The sequence below is a fragment of the Crotalus tigris genome, unplaced genomic scaffold (assembly GCF_016545835.1).
Source record: "Crotalus tigris isolate CLP2741 ecotype Arizona unplaced genomic scaffold, ASM1654583v1 scf7180000017848.78896, whole genome shotgun sequence".
Taxonomy (NCBI): domain Eukaryota; kingdom Metazoa; phylum Chordata; class Lepidosauria; order Squamata; family Viperidae; genus Crotalus; species Crotalus tigris.
The window spans coordinates 54,366-74,155 of record NW_024096671.1 but is presented as its reverse complement, the minus strand read 5'-3'; the positions used below and the strand labels follow the sequence as shown (position 1 = coordinate 74,155).

The window sequence follows — 19,790 nt, the reverse complement described above, 5'->3', positions numbered from 1 at the left end:
GGATGACAACTCCAGTTGTTTCGGTTGTCTCTATGTTTTGACTTCCCCCCAGGTTCAGGTGGCAATACACATCCCACGTTCCTTTCACAGCCGTATCTTATCAAGTTGTTCTTTTTAAGGTAGCTTTCCCTTTTAATTCCAATACTTTCATTTTCAGTGCACTTGTCATCCGAATGGTCTTGCGAGCTGTTGCAAATCAAATATAACGTGGGGGTGATCTGGGGTTGGAAGGTGGATTGTTTAGCCGGGGGGAGGGGCAGTTTCCTAGCCGTCGCTGTACCCAGTTGTCTTGCGCGCGTCCTGCTTCGGGTAATCGGTCCGGGGGGAGCGGTAACCGGATCACATTCCTTCTGATTATCCCAGTACTTCTCTTTAGCTCTCCTTTTTTCTACGTTATTAGTGTCCATGTGTATCCCATGGGAGTCTTTGGGATCAGCGAACGGGGGGCGCGATAGTTCGATCTCTCGCACTCCACCGCTCTCACGAGTCTCCCCCTCCCGTCTTCCCCTCCACTCCGATCCCCTCTTTCCCTCCTCTTCAGCAGTACTCGAGAGTTTGTCACTGGTTGCGCCCTGTAATCCACACTCCCCGGATCCGGTCGTCCTGGCTGCGCGAAAGGGTCCTCTCCTCCTCTCCGGATCGACCACAGCGTTTCTTTTTGTGCGTAGGCGAGCTGTTATATTTGACGATTCCCCCGCGCCTCCACCTGCTGTATCCTCCTTCGTCTCGTTCATACTGTCAAAACTCCGGGTCCCGGTTTCCACCGTCCCCTCTGTCCTCTGGGATTGTGGCAGCATCGCTGGGGTAGTGGGGGTGTTCCGCAATTGCCTTTCCTTCTCCGGATTGCACCAAGTCCATTGGAGGGTTTGCCCTTCCCCCTTAACATCATTGAGATTACTATTAAGTCGTTGGGGGTGTTGCAATTGATTATTGGCACTCCATGATCTTAAAGCCACATATGCCGGGCACAGGTCAACATGTCTATTAATAGACCTACTGTCCGAGAGCCATGCCTCCCTAAGCAGGCGGCCCCCTTTGGTGTTGTCATTCGCCAGTACGCTAACGCCACTAAAGTTGAACCTATGGCGCAGTTCTGCCGTGTGTGCCCATATCTGGGAGTAGCAATCTCCCCTTCTCACCGCTAACCTATGTTCGTGGACCCTGGTCTTAATTCGCTTAGCAGTCTCCCCAACATAATTGCACTGGCAGTCCATGCAGTCAATCTTATAGACGGCTGCCGATCTTTCGGTGCTGGGGAGTGGGTCCTTGGGGCGCATTATAGCCGCCCGCAGTGTTTGGTTCGGTCTATTGGCCACCTGTATGTTATATGGTGCCAGGATCCTCGCTGTGGCCTCTGATACATTATGAATATAGGGGAGGGTAACACGTGTAGTTGTCTGGGGTATGGGTTCTTGGGGTGTAAGGTTACTCCGGGGTCCAGATGGTTTACTGAATTGATTAATAAACTTTACCGGGTACCCATTACGTCTACACATCTGGAAGAGATGATTTCTCTCTTCCTTCTTGGCTCTGACAGTGCTGCAGTATGTCTCCACCCGTTTAAATAGAGTCCTGACACAGCTGACTTTATGGGCCGTCAGATGATTACTCCCAAAGTGGAGAATCCTGTCCGTGCATGTTGGTTTTCGGTATACCTTGGTGGCCAGACATCCGTCCAACTGGCGCTGCACTAATACATCCAGGAATGCTAGTCTGCCCTGATCTTCCTCTTCCATAGTGAATTGGATGTCTGAGTATACCGAATTCAAGATGCCCATAAAGTCAGTCTTGTGTCGCTTCTTGATGACCGCAAACGTGTCATCCACATCGTCAAATATAACAGCTTGCCTACGCACAAAAAGAAACGCTGTGGTCGATCCGGAGAGGAGGAGAGGACCCTTTCGCGCAGCCAGGACGACCGGATCCGGGGAGTGTGGATTACAGGGCGCAACCAGTGACAAACTCTCGAGTACCGCCGAAGAGGAGGGAAAGAGGGGATCGGAGTGGAGGGGAAGACGGGAGGGGGAGACTCGTGAGAGCGGTGGAGTGCGAGAGATCGAACTATCGCGCCCCCCGTTCGCTGATCCCAAAGACTCCCATGGGATACACATGGACACTAATAACGTAGAAAAAAGGAGAGCTAAAGAGAAGTACTGGGATAATCAGAAGGAATGTGATCCGGTTACCGCTCCCCCCGGACCGATTACCCGAAGCAGGACGCGCGCAAGACAACTGGGTACAGCGACGGCTAGGAAACTGCCCCTCCCCCCGGCTAAACAATCCACCTTCCAACCCCAGATCACCCCCACGTTATATTTGATTTGCAACAGCTCGCAAGACCATTCGGATGACAAGTGCACTGAAAATGAAAGTATTGGAATTAAAAGGGAAAGCTACCTTAAAAAGAACAACTTGATAAGATACGGCTGTGAAAGGAACGTGGGATGTGTATTGCCACCTGAACCTGGGGGGAAGTCAAAACATAGAGACAACCGAAACAACTGGAGTTGTCATCCACCCACCCCAAGATTAAGAGAAATAGGGATGGATGAGGATAGACACGTAACCAAAAAGAGCAAGGAAGAACAAGTTAACTGTATGCAATTGAATCAATTAGGCCCGATGACGAGATCAAGGAGCCGGGCGCAAACCTTGACACGCCTATAAAGGACTCTCTCACTCCCTGGCGCGCTAGCCCTGAGGATGCCGCCAGGTGACGGCGAAAGCTTGGCGCTTTTTAATTAAACTTTTATAGTTTTAATTAATTAAAAACTTTTATAGTTTTTATTACCCTGGTGTTCATTTTATTTCTTTACCATATATATATATATATATATATATATATATATGTTTTCTGAGGTTTTCGCGGGTATTTGTATGTAGGTCTTTGGTTGTTCGGGTTTTCTCCCACGTAAAATTGGAAGTGTCTTGGCGACGTTTCGACGAAGTCCCATTCGTCATCTTCAGGCTGGTGCTTTCAGCTTCGTGCTTTGAGCAGCAATGTGTGTTCTTAGCTGTTTATTCCTTTTAACTGCCAGTGGGGGTATGAACTGATTGGGTGGGAGCTTGGCTGTGTTCTGATTGGGTGGAGGTGGGTTCTGAATGGTTAGGGGCTTGGCTGTGCTCTGATTGGCTGGGGGAGTGTTCTGTTTGGTTGTGCTCAGGTTAGTCTGAGTTGCAGAGGGGTTTAAGATTTGGGGCTGCCTTGCTATTTTTTGGCTTCTCGTTCGTGGTTGTGTCTCCTCTTCATGGAGGGTGTCAGTTTGCTTCATGTATGGATTGGAGGGGTTTAAAGTGGCTAATGATGCAGCTGTGGTCTGGCTTCTGGTTTGTGGTCGTGTCTCGTCATCGGTGTGGCTTTGGGTTTGTTTTTTGCATGGATGTGTGGTGGTGACATCCTGTGTGGTTTTTGTGAGTGTGGGTCTGGTATCATTTTTTGTGTTAGGGAGTCGTTTGTCAATAAGGGCGGGTTTCCAAATGGCTGGTAGGCGGGAGGTAGCATCTCGCTTGTTCATGCTGTGTGGGCGTTTTTCTATCTCGATGGCTTCTCTGATTATTCTGTTATTAAAATGTTCACTTTTGGCAATGGTTCTGGTCTTTTTAAAGTCAATTTCATGTCCTGTGGCTTTAAGGTGTTGGACCAGGGAAGATGTTGGTTCCTTTTTTTGACTGAGTTCTTATGTTCTTCAATGCGTGCACTTATTCTTCTGTTGGTTTGTCCGATGTATGTGGTGGGACAAGTGGTGCATGGGATTTCATATACTCCTTGATTTTCTAATTCAATTTTATCTTTGGGGTTTCTAAGGATGGTGGATATTTTTCTGTTCGTGCAGAATGCTGTTTTGATGTTGTGTTTATGGAGGATCTTACTGATTCTGTCTGTGGTGCCTTTTATGTATGGGAGGAGGGCTTTGCCATTTTCTTGTTCTTTGTCTTGGATTTTAGTGGGGGTTTCTTTTTTGATTAGGTTTGTAATCTTATTTCTTTGGAATCCATTGGATGTTAGTACATTGGTGAGAGTGTGTAGTTCGGTTTTTAGGGGTTGTTCGTCAGCTAAGCGTTTTGTTCTGGAGATGAGTGTCTTGGCTACAGAATTGATCTGTGCTGGGTGGTGGTATGAGAGAGCGTGCAGATAGCAGTTTGTGTGTGTTTTCTTCTGGTAGATGGTGTGTCCCAGGGAGCCATTGGATTTCTTGTAGACTAAGACATCCAGGAAGGGAAGTTGGTTGTTAGCTTCTGTTTCCATGGTGAACTGTAGTTTGGGGTGTAGGCTGTTGAGGTGTGTGAGGAAGTTGTCCAGTTTTTCTTTCCCATGTGGCCAGATTATGAAGGTGTCGTCTACGTATCTGAGCCAGAGTTTGGGTTTGTGATCAGATTTTTCTAGAGCTTGGTTTTCAAAGTGTTCCATGTAGAGATTTGCAATGACAGGTGAGAGGAGTGATCCCCTGGGTGCTCCTTCTATTTCTTTGTATTTTTGTCCATTATAGAAGAAGTATGTGTTGGATAGGCAGTGGTTGGTCAGATCTAGGATGTATTTGGGGGGGTTATATTTGTTTTGGATAGCTGTCAAGGCTTCTTTGATTGGCACTTGGGTGAAAAGGGATATGACATCGAAGCTCCCGAGTAGGTTGCTGGGCTGTAAGTTTTGTTTCTTTATGATCTCTATGAACTGGAATGAGTTTTTTACATGTGAGGTGATGGATTCTGCATAGGGCTGTAGTTGTTTGGCGAGAAATTTGGCTAGGTTTTGTAGAGGTGAGCCTATGGAGCTGACTATAGGTCTGAGTGGGGTTCCTTCTTTGTATATCTTGGGGAGACCATAGAGTTTGGGGCATCTGGATGATTTCTCTCTGGGAATGATTCTTTACTGGATCTCTTCGCTAATGGGGGAGGCTTTTATTTTGGATCTGGTGGTTTTTTCTAGGTAGGTGGTGGGATCTGTATTTAGGGGTTTGTATGTAGAGTCTTGGAGTAGGTTCCAAACAACTACAGCCCTATGCAGAATCCATCACCTCATACGTAAAAAACCACAGGACATGAAATTGACTTTAAAAATACCAGAACCATTGCCAAAAGTGAACATTTTAATAACAGAATAATCAGAGAAGCCATCGAGATAGAAAAACGCCCACACAGCATGAACAAGCGAGATGATACCTCCCGCCTACCAGCCATTTGGAGACCCGCCCTTATTGACAAACGACTCCCTAACACAAAAAATGATACCAGACCCACACTCACAAAAACCACACAGGATGTCACCACCACACATCCACGCAAAAAACAAACCCAAAGCCACACCGATGACGAGACACGACCACAAACCAGAAGCCAGACCACAGCTGCATCATTAGCCACTTTAAACCCCTCCAATCCATACATGAAGCAAACTGACACCCTCCATGAAGAGGAGCACGACCACGAACGCGAAGCCAAAAAATAGCAAGGCAGCCCAAAATCTTAAACCCCTCTGCAACTCAGACTAACCTGAGCACAACCAAACAGAAACATTCCCCCAGCCAATCAGAACACAGCCAAGCTCCCACCCAATCAGTTCATACCCCCACTGGCAGTTAAAAGGAATAAACAGCTAAGACCACACATTGCTGCTCAAAGCACGAAGCTGAAAGCACCAGCCTGAAGATGATGAATGGGACTTCGTCGAAACGTCGCCAAGACACTTCCAATTTTACGTGGGAGAAAACCCGAACAACCAAAGACCTACATACAAATACCCGCGAAAACCTCAGAAAACATATATATATATATATATATAATATATATATATATATATATATATATATATATATATATATATATATATATATGTATGTAGGTCTTTGGTTGCTCGGGTTTTCTCCCGCGTAAAATTGGAAGTGTCTTGACGACGTTTCGACGAAGTCCCATTCGTCATCTTCAGGTGTTTTTAGCTTCGTGCTTCGAGCAGCAATGTGAAAATAAAAATATGATTCCTGGGTGAATCCATAATCAATTACCAATAAAGCGTGAACACCAGGAATATAATAAACTATAAAAGTTTAATACCATCACCGATCACCAAGGGGAATAATGACACACCCACAAGCAGTAAAAGCAAGAAAAGAGGAGTCATCAGTATGGAAGCCGTAATTAAAAAGCAGTTAAATCAATTAGGACCTACGACAAGATCTAGGAGCCGTGTGCAAATGACGGTTCACCTATAAAGGCACTCTCCCACAGACCAGCATTAACCCTGACGATGTCAGAAGTATCTGATGAAAGCTTGGTGATCGGTGATGGTATTAAACTTTTATAGTTTATTATATTCCTGGTGTTCACGCTTTATTGGTAATTGATATATATATATATATACAATATATATATATATATATACAATATATATATTGTATATACAATACACATACATACATACATACACACACACATATACATACACATACATATACACACACACATATATATATATACACACACACACACACACACACACACACACACACACACAAATACCCCCCCACACACAAACACACACACCTATAATAAAGGTAAAAAAGGATATATGCAGTGTTATCTTCATTTTAGATATCAAAAGGATTTTGCGGCTCCCAGTGTTTTGTTTTTGGTGGGAAATGGGTCCAAGTGGCTCTTTAAGTGTTTTGGGTTGCCTACCCCTGGGCTAGACAGTCACTTGACTTAGATGGTATAGGCCGTCTTGTTTGAGCAGGAGGCTGAATTAGAAGACCTCCAAGGTCCCTTCCAGCTCTGTTCAATTCTTATTTCTAAGCAGATGCATCGTTTCTCAGATCTCACATGTACAGAAAGCAAAGGGCAATCAGTCGGAGCTGGTTGCTTAATGTGGCTCCAGCAGTTTAAGAAGAATTTTCTGCTTCTAGTTTCACCCTGAATAGAGGTAGAGAATTGTCACCCTGTGTTGATTTGACATTGGAAGCTAAGTAATAACATCCTCAGTTTCACATGTTGCAGTTTGCATATCCACACTGGGTTTGCTTTAATTTTCATCAATCTGGCTTTCTCAGAAGGTAATGGGGAGCCTACCTGCTCCAAATAGAATTGAAATGAAAAACCAGTTTAGTTTTTAATTTTGTTCTAAATGAAAATAGTTGGGATTCCGTAAGTAGAGTAGAGCAGAGTAGAATGCACATATCCAGATTAACAGTTCAGTTAAATTTTGATGTGGTGATACCTTTGGCCTCACTGAGATAAATCAGATCTAGCTGTTAAAGTAATGGCTTGGTTAATTTTATGTATGTTTTGGATTTGCCTGGGCAGGAAGAGCTGAGGTAGTTTAATTTTGATTGATTGATTGAAAGAGGAAGAGAAAAATAGGAGTAGTGTAGTTGCAAAACTTCTCATGATGATGTTTTCTGATCATGACTGAATCAAGAATCTGTGATTACAAGGATTCTCACCTCAACATTGTCATCTTCTAGATGCACATAACCTTTTGTTTTAGGGAATTGAAAATTTCCATTACTGGTCCTGTAGAAAATCCTAATCTTAGTCTCAATATTCTGAAATATGGAAGTGAGTTTGTTATCTTTTGGCCACTGGCTCATGACTGATGATTATTAAGCTTGTTGCTTCTCCTGATATCTATTACATCAGGATTCCTCAACCCCCCAGGCTGTGGACTGGTACCAATCTGCAGCCCATTAAGAACTGGGCCGCGCAAGCGAGTGAAGCTTCATCTGTGCATGTGTAGGTTCTAGCTAGCATGCAAAACCATACACACAAACACACTGTTCCACGCGAAAACATTTTTCCACACAACCAGTCCCTGGTACCCAAAGATTTGGGAGCTGCTGCAGTAGATGCAGTTGGTATAGCCAAGATAATGAATTCTTCTGGAGAAATAATAGAAGTATTGGTTGCAGAAATACTTGGTATTGATGCTGGTTATAAATACATATAGGAGGGGAGAAGAGATGGAGGAGTGCTATTTTACTTTAAACTGAAATGTCAGACAAATATCTGAGTTATAAAATTGGTACTAGGGATCCAACAATATTTTCTCCAGGAGAGTTTAAATATAGAGTCTGTGGTTTTACTTGTATAGACAGTCTGAGATAAGGGTGCAGAGAAGAGTAATAATCTGGATTATAACACGCATTCCTAAGCACAGCTGTGGGGAAAAGGAATAGTATCCTATATGGTTGATTGTTTACTGTATTTTACATCCTCCCCAACAGTATTGTTTCCCTGATTTTTTGGGCATAGCCAGGCATTCCCTCAATGCAAAACCATTTGGGCCAAAGAGTAAACTTGGCTCTTGAACAGCATTTTGGCAATCATCTTGTATTTTCTACTCTATATGAAACATGTTTTGCACAACATGCAAATTATGTGAAATAAACACCATTGATTAATTAAAGGTTGTTCAGGCTCAGTAATAGAGGATCTTGCTTACATGAAGTCCCAGATTCAATCCTTAAGCCCTTCAATTAAAAATCTGGCAGGGCTAGGACAGATTTCCTCCCTAGGAGATTTTAGCAGACAGGTTTCTGCTAAATGGATCTGCAATCTAACACCACAAGATTATTTCAGAAGTACATAATGGCACCTGAAAAGCACATTTTCCCCCATGGGGGTGGTTGTAAAAAACATGGGTGCTACAATTATCAAAGTTGTACAATAGTAACATCTTGTTTGATTTCCTGGAATGTATTGTATTTAATGTTGTTATTGCATTCTATTTAGAAGTAGAGTTAGAACAAATACAAGAGTTAGGTTACTGAGTAGGAGAAGAATGTTTCCTAGGCTTTCAGTCTAAGGGCTTTTTTTGTTTGTTTACTGTGTTCCTTGATGATGATGTCATGTAGTTCATTCCTATTTATCAGTGGCAAAGTATAATTTCCCAAGTGTTGCTTAGAAGATGGCCTAATCAAGCTGCCGCCTTAAACCCATTTGTAAAATACAAGTATGGAATTTGTAAGGATTTGGGCAGGAAGAAGAAGAAACACCAATGAGACATAATTTCTTAAAGTGGTTAAAATATTGTGTATTCAACTTAGAAAAATTACTTTAGATTTTAATTTTGTTGATCCAAAAACCATTTGACTTGAAGAATAATCCATCAAATACCAATATTGCAGAAGTGAAATGAAGAAAACTTTGATCTGTAGTTGTAAGGTCAATAGATTTCTTTCAATGTTGAAGTGCATCCCTTTATTTTTCTCCGTAATTGTGAGAACACATATTCTAAGGGGGCTCTTTCTAACTTTGAATCTAACTCTAATCCTTCTACACTTCTGGGTTCTGCCATGCTCCTGGAGGGGAGGGGGGAAACGCTGCAGGCTATTTCTTTGTTTTCCTCTATAACGGATGAACTACTGGGGTGGGGTTTGCTTGGGATATTTTAACCTATTGATCTGAGCGGGAAACCCTTAGATCCTGTCTATTATGCCTGCTATCAGCTTCTCCTAATAAAAGTTCCTTTTGGAAGAAACTGCTTCCACAAGTTCTACTTTCTTAGGATGAGATTTTGAAGTAGGCCCTGACATTAGCTTTGTTCCCTTCTGCCAAGGGCAGAGATGTCCAGAATTCCCCATGTTCCTCTTAAGCTGTGTCCCAAACATATAGAATTTGAGCCCTTGATTTGCAATAAGAAGGAAATGGTCCTTTCATGGTCCTAGTTATTAATAGGCTGAATCATAACAACAAATCTATTATTTTATTATGCCTTTCGTTCGTTCGTTGGACAAAACTCAATGGTGTGAAGAGAGGAAATTTAAGTCGTTTGTTCTTTCTTTTTTGCTTTCATTTGAATAATACAAGGCAGTTCCAATGGCCTCAAGATGCTTGGAACTGTGCCTTAAACATGCAGTTTGAGGCTAGAAGATCTAAAAGCATTAAGTTTAGAAAGGCTGAAAAGGGAATAAACTTGCAAAGGAGATACTCTAGTGAATGATCTTGATTCAGATTTGCACATTCACCAAAATGACAGAGCTGGGTTCTGAGCTGTAGTTGTCCACTGTGAAATCTGTCCACTATGAAATGGGATAAATACTACCTATCCTTCCAGCTGGCTATGATGCTTAACTGATTTAGATAGCAAGAAGAACAAATAACTGAAAATGAAAATATGGAATTTAAGGGCTTGCTGTTATGAAAATGCTTTTGATTTTGTCCATTCCCTCTCTCCCCCTACTAATGCTCTCTGTAAAATAGGAATACAGTATGGTGATTTAACTGGGCTCCAGTACTATGCTTAGAAGGGAATTATATGGAAAAGCAAATATAAATAATGATTTTATTCAATCTTTCAGCCGGTCTTAGTATTTACCTGTCTTCCAGCTGCCCAAAAGGCCCGAGAACAATTTGAAGAAGTAGAGAAGTCCTTGAAAGAAATGGAGGAATCAATCAGGTAGGACTTTGGAGAGAAAAACTATAACTATTCAACTGGATGGTGGCTTCTGTGAATAAGAGCATGAATGTTGCTATTTTGGCCCATCTTTGTATGAGTTCCTGATGCATCTTAACCTCCTGGCAGTCAGTCCCTTAGTAATAGATACTCAAGTCTGTTTCAATGACAACCACCAAGGCTTTCCAATGTAGGATCAGTCTTCTGGCCCATTATGTTTTTGAGCAGTTCAGAATGTGGTAGTTTTCCTTATAATAAACTGGAAGCCCATCTTCTATTAGCTTCTATCACATTGCTTCCCACTAGTTTCTGGCATTTGTAGCTCCTGGCTGATTCCAGGAATCTAAAAGTAGATTGTCTATTTGCTTCTGGCAAACTAGAGAGCCACCTTATTTTCATAACATTTCTGGAGATCTGGTCTTTGCTCCTTTGCTTTGTATTCCCATTCACCCATTCTTAATCTGGATGGAGAGGTGCCATTTTTTTTAAATCTGGGAACCTAGAAGGATGGTATTGGAGGGTTCATGAGCCTAAAATATCAACCTGGGGGTGAATGGGTGAGTGAGACTAAAAATATTAGAACAACAAACTGGTTCTTATAGTCTGACACCTCTCTTAAATCCTGATGTTTTCTATTGTTTCTTGCTATCTTGATGTGTCTTAACTTGTATATTCCATTTGAATTTTCCATAAAGATGAAAAGGTTTGCTCTGGAAGTATGGGTGCTATTTTGTGATTTGAGTCACATCTTTTTCTCCCCAGGTCTCAAATGGGGAAGGGGAAAGAATGAAAGCCAGAAATAAATTTCAAGCTGTCTCTTATTGATTGCATACATAATTATTGCAGTAATCACACCACTCCTGAGCTTTTAGACTGGGAGGGTTATTTCAGGGAGCAGATGGGAGACCTCGGCATGCTTAGTTTAGTTGACACTGGTGACAGACACTTCATTTTTAGCTATTGGGGAGGGAGAGTCTTAATTTGGGAGATTCTTCCTCCTCCCGAGAAACATAATACAAGATATATTGGATCCTCTGAATACAGCCATTCTGGCTAGGCTTTTAATTTCAAAGCTCTTTCCCACTTTGTCTTGAAAATAATTTTGTGTACGTGTAATCTGAATATAAATTTGTTCCAATTTAAACAGTGATCAACACAACCAGCCAGTCCTTTCCAGTTAGTTTTTAAAACAATTTTCTTTACCCATAAAACTGTAGGTTGTATAATCTTTAGCAAAAATTCCACTGTGAGAGATGATCGTTTAAGTAAGTTTCTATAGTGAAATGTCACGGGAGAAGGATGAATCCTGTACATCAACTTTCTATAACTTAAATGCATCTTAAATATAGTTGGCTCCAACATAGGCTACTGGGAGCTTTTCTTGCACAAATCATCCTTTCCCCATCATATCCTTGCAGATATTTATGTTTGGTGCCCAGTATATCTCCACTCAGAAGTATGGGCTCTTTAAGGGAAGAAATGCAGATTGCTTTGTCTCCATCAAGGCGGGGGCAGCCTTTTGGGGAGCTAATGACCTTGGTGGTTAGCTAGAGCTCTCCAATGCTGAATCTTAGTTGACCTAGATCTTTGGAACACTTGGGGGTATGGGCCTTCAGTTTCTGTAGTTGCAATTTCTGTTTCTATAATTTCCATTTCCAAGTTTATAAAAAAGTCACATGAAAGCCACTGTTACTTCCATTAGCAGTAGATGGTATACCTAAGTCTCCTCCCCTGCACAGAGAAAACTAGCGTGTCAAGGAGAATACTAGGCCAGAATTCTTGTCCCTGAAGTTCTATTTAAAATGTCAAAGATAAAATGGTTGAAGGAGTTATGGGAGAGAATTTTGTCATTTGAGGTGGTGCAAATAAGATGCTGGATCATGACCTTGGGGAGAAAATGGCTTGCAATGGCAGGTGCAAAGCAAGAGCCTTAATTGAAGTCCTTTAAAATTGGCTGTAGAGGGGGTGATTTTCATCTAACCATAATTTAGCTGTAGCTGCAAGCACAACCTGCCCCTCCTCACCCCCTGGGAGATCTTCGGTTTGGCCCATTAGGAAAGCTTTTAAGGGGATAGGAGGGGCACAGAGGATCTGTTAGCTAAGCAAGCAGTTAATGGAAGCTGTGAGAAGCAGCTGAGACTTGTTTTGTTGGTGTCATTTTTCAAAGCAGTTTTTTTCTTTGGGGAATGAAAGATACCCTGCTCTATCCTCCTCCTGGAATTTGGATCCCTGGAACTCACTTTTTAGATTATCAACCATCTTTTCTTCAGAGTTGGACTGTTAGCCTCCCAGCATAGGCTTGCTCCTGTCCCCTAGGACAGGTGGGACTGCTGCTGGCAGAGAGATTGAAGCCTCTTCCTTCAAGGCTTGGTTAAAGAATCCATATGTGCACCAGGGGCATTCTCTTGCCAGCTTGGCTTGGGTGTACAATACAGAGGAATTGAAGGATACTGTATCAGGCTTCTGAAGAACGAAGAGCAGAATTAGTTTTGTCCAGGGAAGAGGAAAATGCTTCCTTCTTCCTGAAAGCTCTTTCCATCTGACTGCGGCCAAGCATTAGCTAAGGGCAGGTCTTTCATCAGACAAAGAGCTTTGCATCCATCTGGTGTCTGGGAGAGAGATCTGTAATTAGGGGTAGTCTTGGTGACAGGGCGGTAACCATGGGATTCAGCTTCCCCAACTTGCCTCCTTTCTGCTCTCTGGGGTCCCATGGGTCTGCACACAGATGATAAGGGCAAGAAACAAAGGCAGCTTCTTGGCAAAGATCAAACTATAAGATCTGAGCTGTTTTACACACACACACACACACATCCAGATGACCACCCGATGAAAGCAAAGAGATTCAGAAAGCTCTGCCTCCTTGTTGCCATCTAGAGATTGCCTGGAGCTTTATAACTCAGACATGGTACCTCTAAAGAAAGAGTCTGAGTAAAAAGGGCATTGATCATTGATGCAGGTAAAGCCTGCTTTGTACCATTTTGTGGGTGTTGGGATGAGTAGGCAAGACCCATGTTCATGCTTGAGGACCAATCATGGATGAACTGAAGAGGCTGCTGCTTGACTTAGTTCCCTCTCTGTGCATCTTAATATTGATGACTGAACTCAGGGTGCACCTCTTGAAAAGTTGTACCAATCAGAGTGGCCTATACCCCTAGACAGATTGTGGATATGGCTCAGTTTGAGCAAATTCAGAGAAGAACAACTAAGATGATCAAAGGCCTGGAGACTAAAACATACTTAGAATGGCTATGGGACTTGGGTTTGGCTAGTCTAAAGAAAATAAGAAATAGGGGAGACATGATAGCAGTGTTCCAGTATCTGAGGGGCTGCCACAAGGCAGAGGGGGCCAGGTTGTTCACCAAAGTACCAGAGGGAAGGACGAGAAACAATGGTTGGAAACTGATCAAAGAGAGAAGCAACCTGGAATTAAGGAGAAACTTCCTGACAATGAGGACAATCAACCAGTGGAACAGCTTGCTCCCAGAAATCGTGGGCGCTCCATCACGAGATTTTTAAGAAGAGGCTAGATATTCACCTGTCTGAGATGGTATAGGTTCTCCTGCTTGAGCAGCAGGCTGGACTAGAAGATCTCCAAGGTCCCTTCCTATTCTATTCTATTCTATTCTATTCTATTCTATTCTATTCTATTCCCCCTTTCCTTACAATTTTGTCAAATGCAGCAAGTTACAAATGATCTGTTGCATCTCTCGTATTTCACAAAAGCTTTTCTTGATGGTAAAAATGTTTTTTCAACTTCCTGCTTTTTGCTCTCTTTTTCCCCCTGCCCCTCCCCCCAGTTTCCCAGAGCCCACCCACATACTTTGCATTCCCTTCCTAAAGCTGAAATCTGCCTAAAATAAAATAGGGGGCTTATTTTCTTTCCTCTCCATTGTTTTACCTCATACATCAACAGTTACTTTAAATATTTGGGTATCTATAAAGGTCGGCTACTGTCTGAATACACCTTCAGCATTGTTTTGAAGGTGTCAGATAGCAAGGAGAATTTATTTGGAAAGGATTTTGGGAAAATTATACCATATTCTATTAAATGGGTCTACAAATGTTCCTAAAACTTTAATTACTACCATTAATTAGTTTAGCAATATGTCTTGTGATTTTTATGTATTCATTTTTTTCTTTAACAGTGTCTTTTCCTCTTTTGTTTGTTTCTCTAGGAGTCTAGAAAAAGAAATTTCCTTTGATTTTGGTCTGAATGGAGAATTTTCTTACTTGTATGGCCAGTGTTATGAACTCAATACTAATGAGTAAGTGCCTATTTCCTTATACTGAATTGTGTTTCTGTTAAGAGTGATCTCAGGCCCCAGTTCAGCCACATTTACATCTCTTTTGATTATATATTTCCCTCAAACAATGCAGAAGATAAGTAACTTTTTAACAGGTGCAGTTTTTCTGAAGTATAGTAAATAATTATTCATATGGGATTATTGAGCTGATTCAGTGCTCCTATCAGAGCAAAGGTTGTAAGAGTTGTATTTTGGTGAAAATGAGATTCCCTGTCTATACCCAGGCATACACATGCAAAATTTGTTTCCTAGCTCTCACCAATTCTGGAAATGTTTGCAGGATACTCAGCTCAAGGAGGCAATCTACCTGGTCTTCTAGCAAACCATTATAAAAGCAATTCACAACCTCAGTTTTATTGGCTTTTAATTGATTTTAAGTGGCAGGTGTTTTATAGAAATATTAACAGAGGCTAATTCCTGCTAGTTGACTAATTCTGAGAAGGAAAAGAAGAGAATCCCAGGATTGTGTTTATTTAATGAACTAATAGCTAAAGGTGTTCATGCTCAATCTTAGAATGGAGTTTGCTTACTGTGAGAGATATGGAAATCATCACGCAGTGCATGACATATATTTCTTTTGTGCTTTTTTCTTTTTCTAGATATATTTATCGCCTCTGCCCCTTTAACAGAGTGTCTCAAAAACCTAAGCATGGCAGCTCAGAGACTAGCCTTGGGTAAGAGACTTTGATGCTGTTATGCCCTTTGAGGATTGAGGGCAGAGCATCCATGCTGCTTATAACAACCAGAGGTCATTTGCTTCCTGAACTAAACTGAGAAGTGATCTGGTATACCGATCAAAAGGCTGAGCAATGAAGTAGAAAGCCCCTAGTTTGGGTTTTGTTTCTGCCCTGAAGTCCCTAAGTATATCAAACCCTAATCTAAGTGTATCAAACCCTGATCCTCCTTCCATCTCTAACCCAGTCTTTGAAAAGGAAGGGTATAACTAATCTATTTTGGAAGCTAGTTGTAATAATTGTGTCAGGAATCACATATTTAAAGCACAGATGACACTATATATTTGCTCTGTGTTGATTTTATGTATGCCTATTAAGAACATTGCCCTAATCTTCATTTAGTGAGTGCCTTGAACAGTCTGCATTCACAGTTACAATACTGGTGAAAAAGTAACTTTGCGATCAAACTTTGCATTTGCAATCTTTGCAGATCTGTAAAGTAAATGAAAGCTGAAGGAAGGTCATGAGCGTAGTCAGTTTCACTTAATGACTGCTTCACTTAACAACCAAGTTGCTTGTCCCAATTGTGATCACTAAATGAGGGCTACCTGTAGTGTCAGGATAAAAAATTTCTCCATTAAGCTGAGAAAGAATAATTCGCTAAACATGTTGTGAGACTTTTAAAATACTTAACCTCAGGCTTTTCTTTCTCCAAAAGATTACTTCTCATGACCCAATCTCATTTGATAGAGGGAAGAGCAGTGTGTATATGCATCCCAAATTTTCTTCTGGCCCTTGAAATGGCTGACTTTGAAATGGTTTTGAAATGAGTTGTGTCTGCTTTTCTTCATTGAACTTCCTGTATTACAGTTGGCAAGTGCTCATTGGTGCACTGACTACCTTGCTTTCCTTCTAGTACATGGGGATCCTGGGCTGGTTCAGATGATAACAAATTCAGCATCATGAAATACGAGCATGGGACAGGCTGTTGGCAGGGCCCCAATCGATCTACAACGGTGAGTTCTTTCAATGGGGCAAAATGGTTGCAGCTAATCTTTATGGAAAGCAAATAGTTGCAGTCTTTCACAGACTTTAGAATTCTGAATTCCATCAAAGGTTGTACCTTCAGGAGGACCCATTAAAGGTCATCTCCAGATCCTATAGAGCAGTGGTTCTCAACCTTTCTAATGCCGTGACCCTATAATACAGTTCCCCATGTTGTGGTGACCCCCAAGTGGGTGTGGCCACCAATAAGAGGGAGTAGGACAGCTAGGGAAAAGGGGGAAAAAATGGCGGACTGCGTGGTTTGGCGACCCCCGTGAAATGGTCATTCGACCCCAAATGGGGTCCCGACCCACAGGTTGAGAACCACTGCCATAGAGAGAAGGGCTGTGTACGCTTGCAGGAGCTGGCCAGAAGAGATTAGGAGTTTTACTTTGCGTTTTGGATTGGACTCCTGCTTGGGCATTATCCATGCCTCCTTCCTTCTTGGCAGTTTGGTGAGAGACTTACAGCACAGAAATGAAATTGGCAATTTTGCTTGTTTGCTAATAGAATACAGTATATGCTGTGTAGCAGACACTTATCCCTCGGCTACTGGAACGTGGGAGACAAATTCTTTTTTACTGGTCAATTTTCATCCTGAGTTGTAAAAGAGATGGACATGGGACTTCCTGATTGTACATTTATAAAGTTCTGAATGTTACCTGAATGTTACCTTGCTAAGAATGCATGTCATAAAAAAATTCAGCATAGCTATCTCTGTCACTTGCTAGTTTTTGCTTCATGCACAAGAGGAGAGGTCTTTTGAGGATAGATTTTCAAACCAACATACAACCCCTGGTGTCTGAAATGGTGCAGGCTGGGAAAGCTGAACCTTTTTTTTACATCCTTTCAATATTGCTTGATAAAGATTTTGAAGCAAAAATCCTTAGTAAGATTTTACAAAAAACATCATGAGATTTTGGAAAAAGTGCAAAGAAGAGCAACTAAGATAATTAAAGGCCTGGAGACTAAAACATATGAAGAACAATTGCAGAATTTGGGAATGGCGAGTCTCGAGAAAAGAAGGACTAGGGGTGACATGATAGCAGTGTTCCAATATTTGAGGGGCTGCCACACAGAAGAGGGGGGTCAACTTATTTTCCAAAGCACTAGAAGGCAAGGCAAGAAACAACGGATGGAAACTAATCAAGGAGAGAAGCAACCTGGAATTAAGGAGAAACTTCCTAACACTGAGGACAATTAACCAGTGGAACAGCTTTCCTTCAGAAGTAGTGAGTGCTCCATCACTGGAGGCTTTTAAGAAAAGACTGGACAGCCACTTGTCTAAAATGGTATAGGGCAGTGGTTCTCAACCTTTTTAATGCCGCAACCCCCAACCGGTCGTAAGTCGAGGACTACTCAACTGGTCATAAGTCGAGGACTACTCAACTGGTGCAGCACCATTTGCAGAATGGGACTTTTGGCGGGCTCAGCAGGGCAGAGACAGCCTGGACAATTCCTATTGGCTTTTGAAAGCCAATAGAATTAGACTCTATTCAAGAGAGTCTATTCTATTGGCTTTCAAAAGCCAATAGAATAAAAGGGAGTAGCACAGCTAAGGAAAAGGGGAAAAAATGGCGGACTGCGTTGTTTGGCGACCCCCGTGAAATGGTTGTTCGACCCCAAATGGGGTCCCGACCCACAGGTTGAGAACCACTGGTATAGGGTCTCCTGCTTGAGCAGGGGGTTAGACTAGAAGACCTCCAAGCTCCCTTCCAGCCATATTCTGATTGATTGATTGATTGAAGAAGCAGTATATCATTGGTTAGAATGAAGCAGTGTCAGACCTGCCCCAGTCTGATCTCTTAGGGAAGTAAAACTCTCAACTCCATGTGGTTAAAGTGAAAAGACACTTTTACTAAGAGATGGTGATTGCAGTAAAGTCAAGTGGAATCTTAAATTTAATTTCAAATGTGTGCTGATATTCTGAGGCTGGTTTACTTATTTAGATTTTTATCTCATTTTTATTATTTAACTTATGGCGACAAACATATCTAATACTCCTTCCTCCTATTGTCCCTACAACAGCAACCCTGTGAGGTGGGTTGGGCTGAGTTAGACTGACTGGCCCCAAGATACCCAGCCAGCGTTCATGACTTATGCTGTCTGTAGTATCTTGTGGGATAACTGGGGAGTCGGTCTCTTCTTTAATTGCTAGCTTCTATTACAATAAGGTTTAAGAGGCAATGTCATTTGCTCTGATTTTTTTTCTTACTAAGGTGAAACTTTCATGTGGCAAGGAGACAATTATCACATCTACAACAGAGCCTAGCCGCTGTGAGTATTCAATGGAGTTTGTTACCCCAGCAGCTTGCCATGAGCCAAAAGATCTCGGCCACGATGAGCTCTGAGACAGGTGAGTTCCATCAGCTTAGACTTATATTCTTTGCTTAATAGCTAGGAGGAATTATGAAAGGACGAACATATTTCAAATAAGATTCATCTTCCTTCAAGGGTATTTGAGTGAATGTCACCTTTCAATATTAAGCCCTTCAGTTCAAAGACTATTGAAAAAGGATCATTGTTGTTTCTATCTTTATCTTCCTGACACATTCTCCTGTGTACCATTTTCTTGCAGCTGTGCACAACCATCCCTGCCAGAGAAGCCAGGTTCTAATTCATACGATTCCAGGCAATTTTGTAGAATTCACCACACAGTTTGCCTCTAGATACGCTCTTCATGGATTCCAAGTTATTGTTACTCTGGCCAGTGGACTTTGAAGTTTGAAAAACTTCCATATTTTTTTTCTGTCAGCTACTGGGACACAAGTCTTTTTCCCATCTACCCAGTTGTGACCAAGTATTGTCTGCCCTAAATACATCCACTTAGGATTGCACAACTATCTGGCCTTTGTTCTGCTGGCAGAAGGCTTCCTCCACTCCAAAATTGGATGCTTTTATGAAGAAGAAGATGCATTTACTTCTCATTCATAGTGGACAGTCTTCAAAACTGTCTACCTGAAGCTTTTTGCTGCTGGCCTTTTTCTGAGCCAGATTTCCACTGAGTCTGAAACTTTGGACATGTAAAACAAGAAGAGGGGACAAAAATCACCGCCTGTTTTTTATCTGCTGTTTTTCCTGGAAAAAAAAAATCACATTTCCATCCAATAAAGAAAGAGTCCTTTCTGTCTTGTCTTTTTCTGTGAAATTGAAGTGGGGGTGAGCTGGGGTTGCATTAGAGAACTATGGCCTTAAAAAGGCCTTGTTTAGGCCAGCTGGTATCAGCTGTACAAACACATCGCCTCTCCCTCCCTTGAAATTGCCTAAAAGCATTAATGGGGATTGGGGACATGGGGTACAGACAACAGACCAGCCTCTTCTACACCCACCTCCAGGGTCCTTGGGGATGAAGGCCTCCCAAGCTCTTCTGTTGATAAAGATGGGAGG

At 42.1% G+C, this 19,790-nt stretch overlaps 1 protein-coding gene across 1 annotated transcript; it reads left to right on the top strand.

Moving 5' to 3' along the window:
• Window positions 1-9,428: 9,428 nt before the first annotated feature.
• On the top strand, window positions 9,429-19,529 carry LOC120308007 (glucosidase 2 subunit beta-like). The gene is made up of 6 exons (XM_039343415.1): window positions 9,429-10,384; window positions 14,557-14,646; window positions 15,285-15,359; window positions 16,276-16,375; window positions 18,623-18,759; window positions 18,982-19,529. The coding sequence occupies exons 1-5, from the start codon at window positions 10,368-10,370 to the stop codon at window positions 18,752-18,754; spliced, it is 414 nt and encodes a 137-aa protein (XP_039199349.1). The 5' UTR covers window positions 9,429-10,367; the 3' UTR covers window positions 18,755-18,759; window positions 18,982-19,529.
• Window positions 19,530-19,790: the final 261 nt, after the last annotated feature.

Excerpts from the sequence above, each read along its gene's own strand:
- LOC120308007 (XM_039343415.1), top strand. Across the intron at positions 15,360-16,275 it reads AGCTCAGAGACTAGCCTTGG|TACATGGGGATCCTGGGCTG; the intron begins GTAAGAGACTTT and ends CTTTCCTTCTAG. Across the intron at positions 16,376-18,622 it reads GCCCCAATCGATCTACAACG|GTGAAACTTTCATGTGGCAA; the intron begins GTGAGTTCTTTC and ends TTTCTTACTAAG.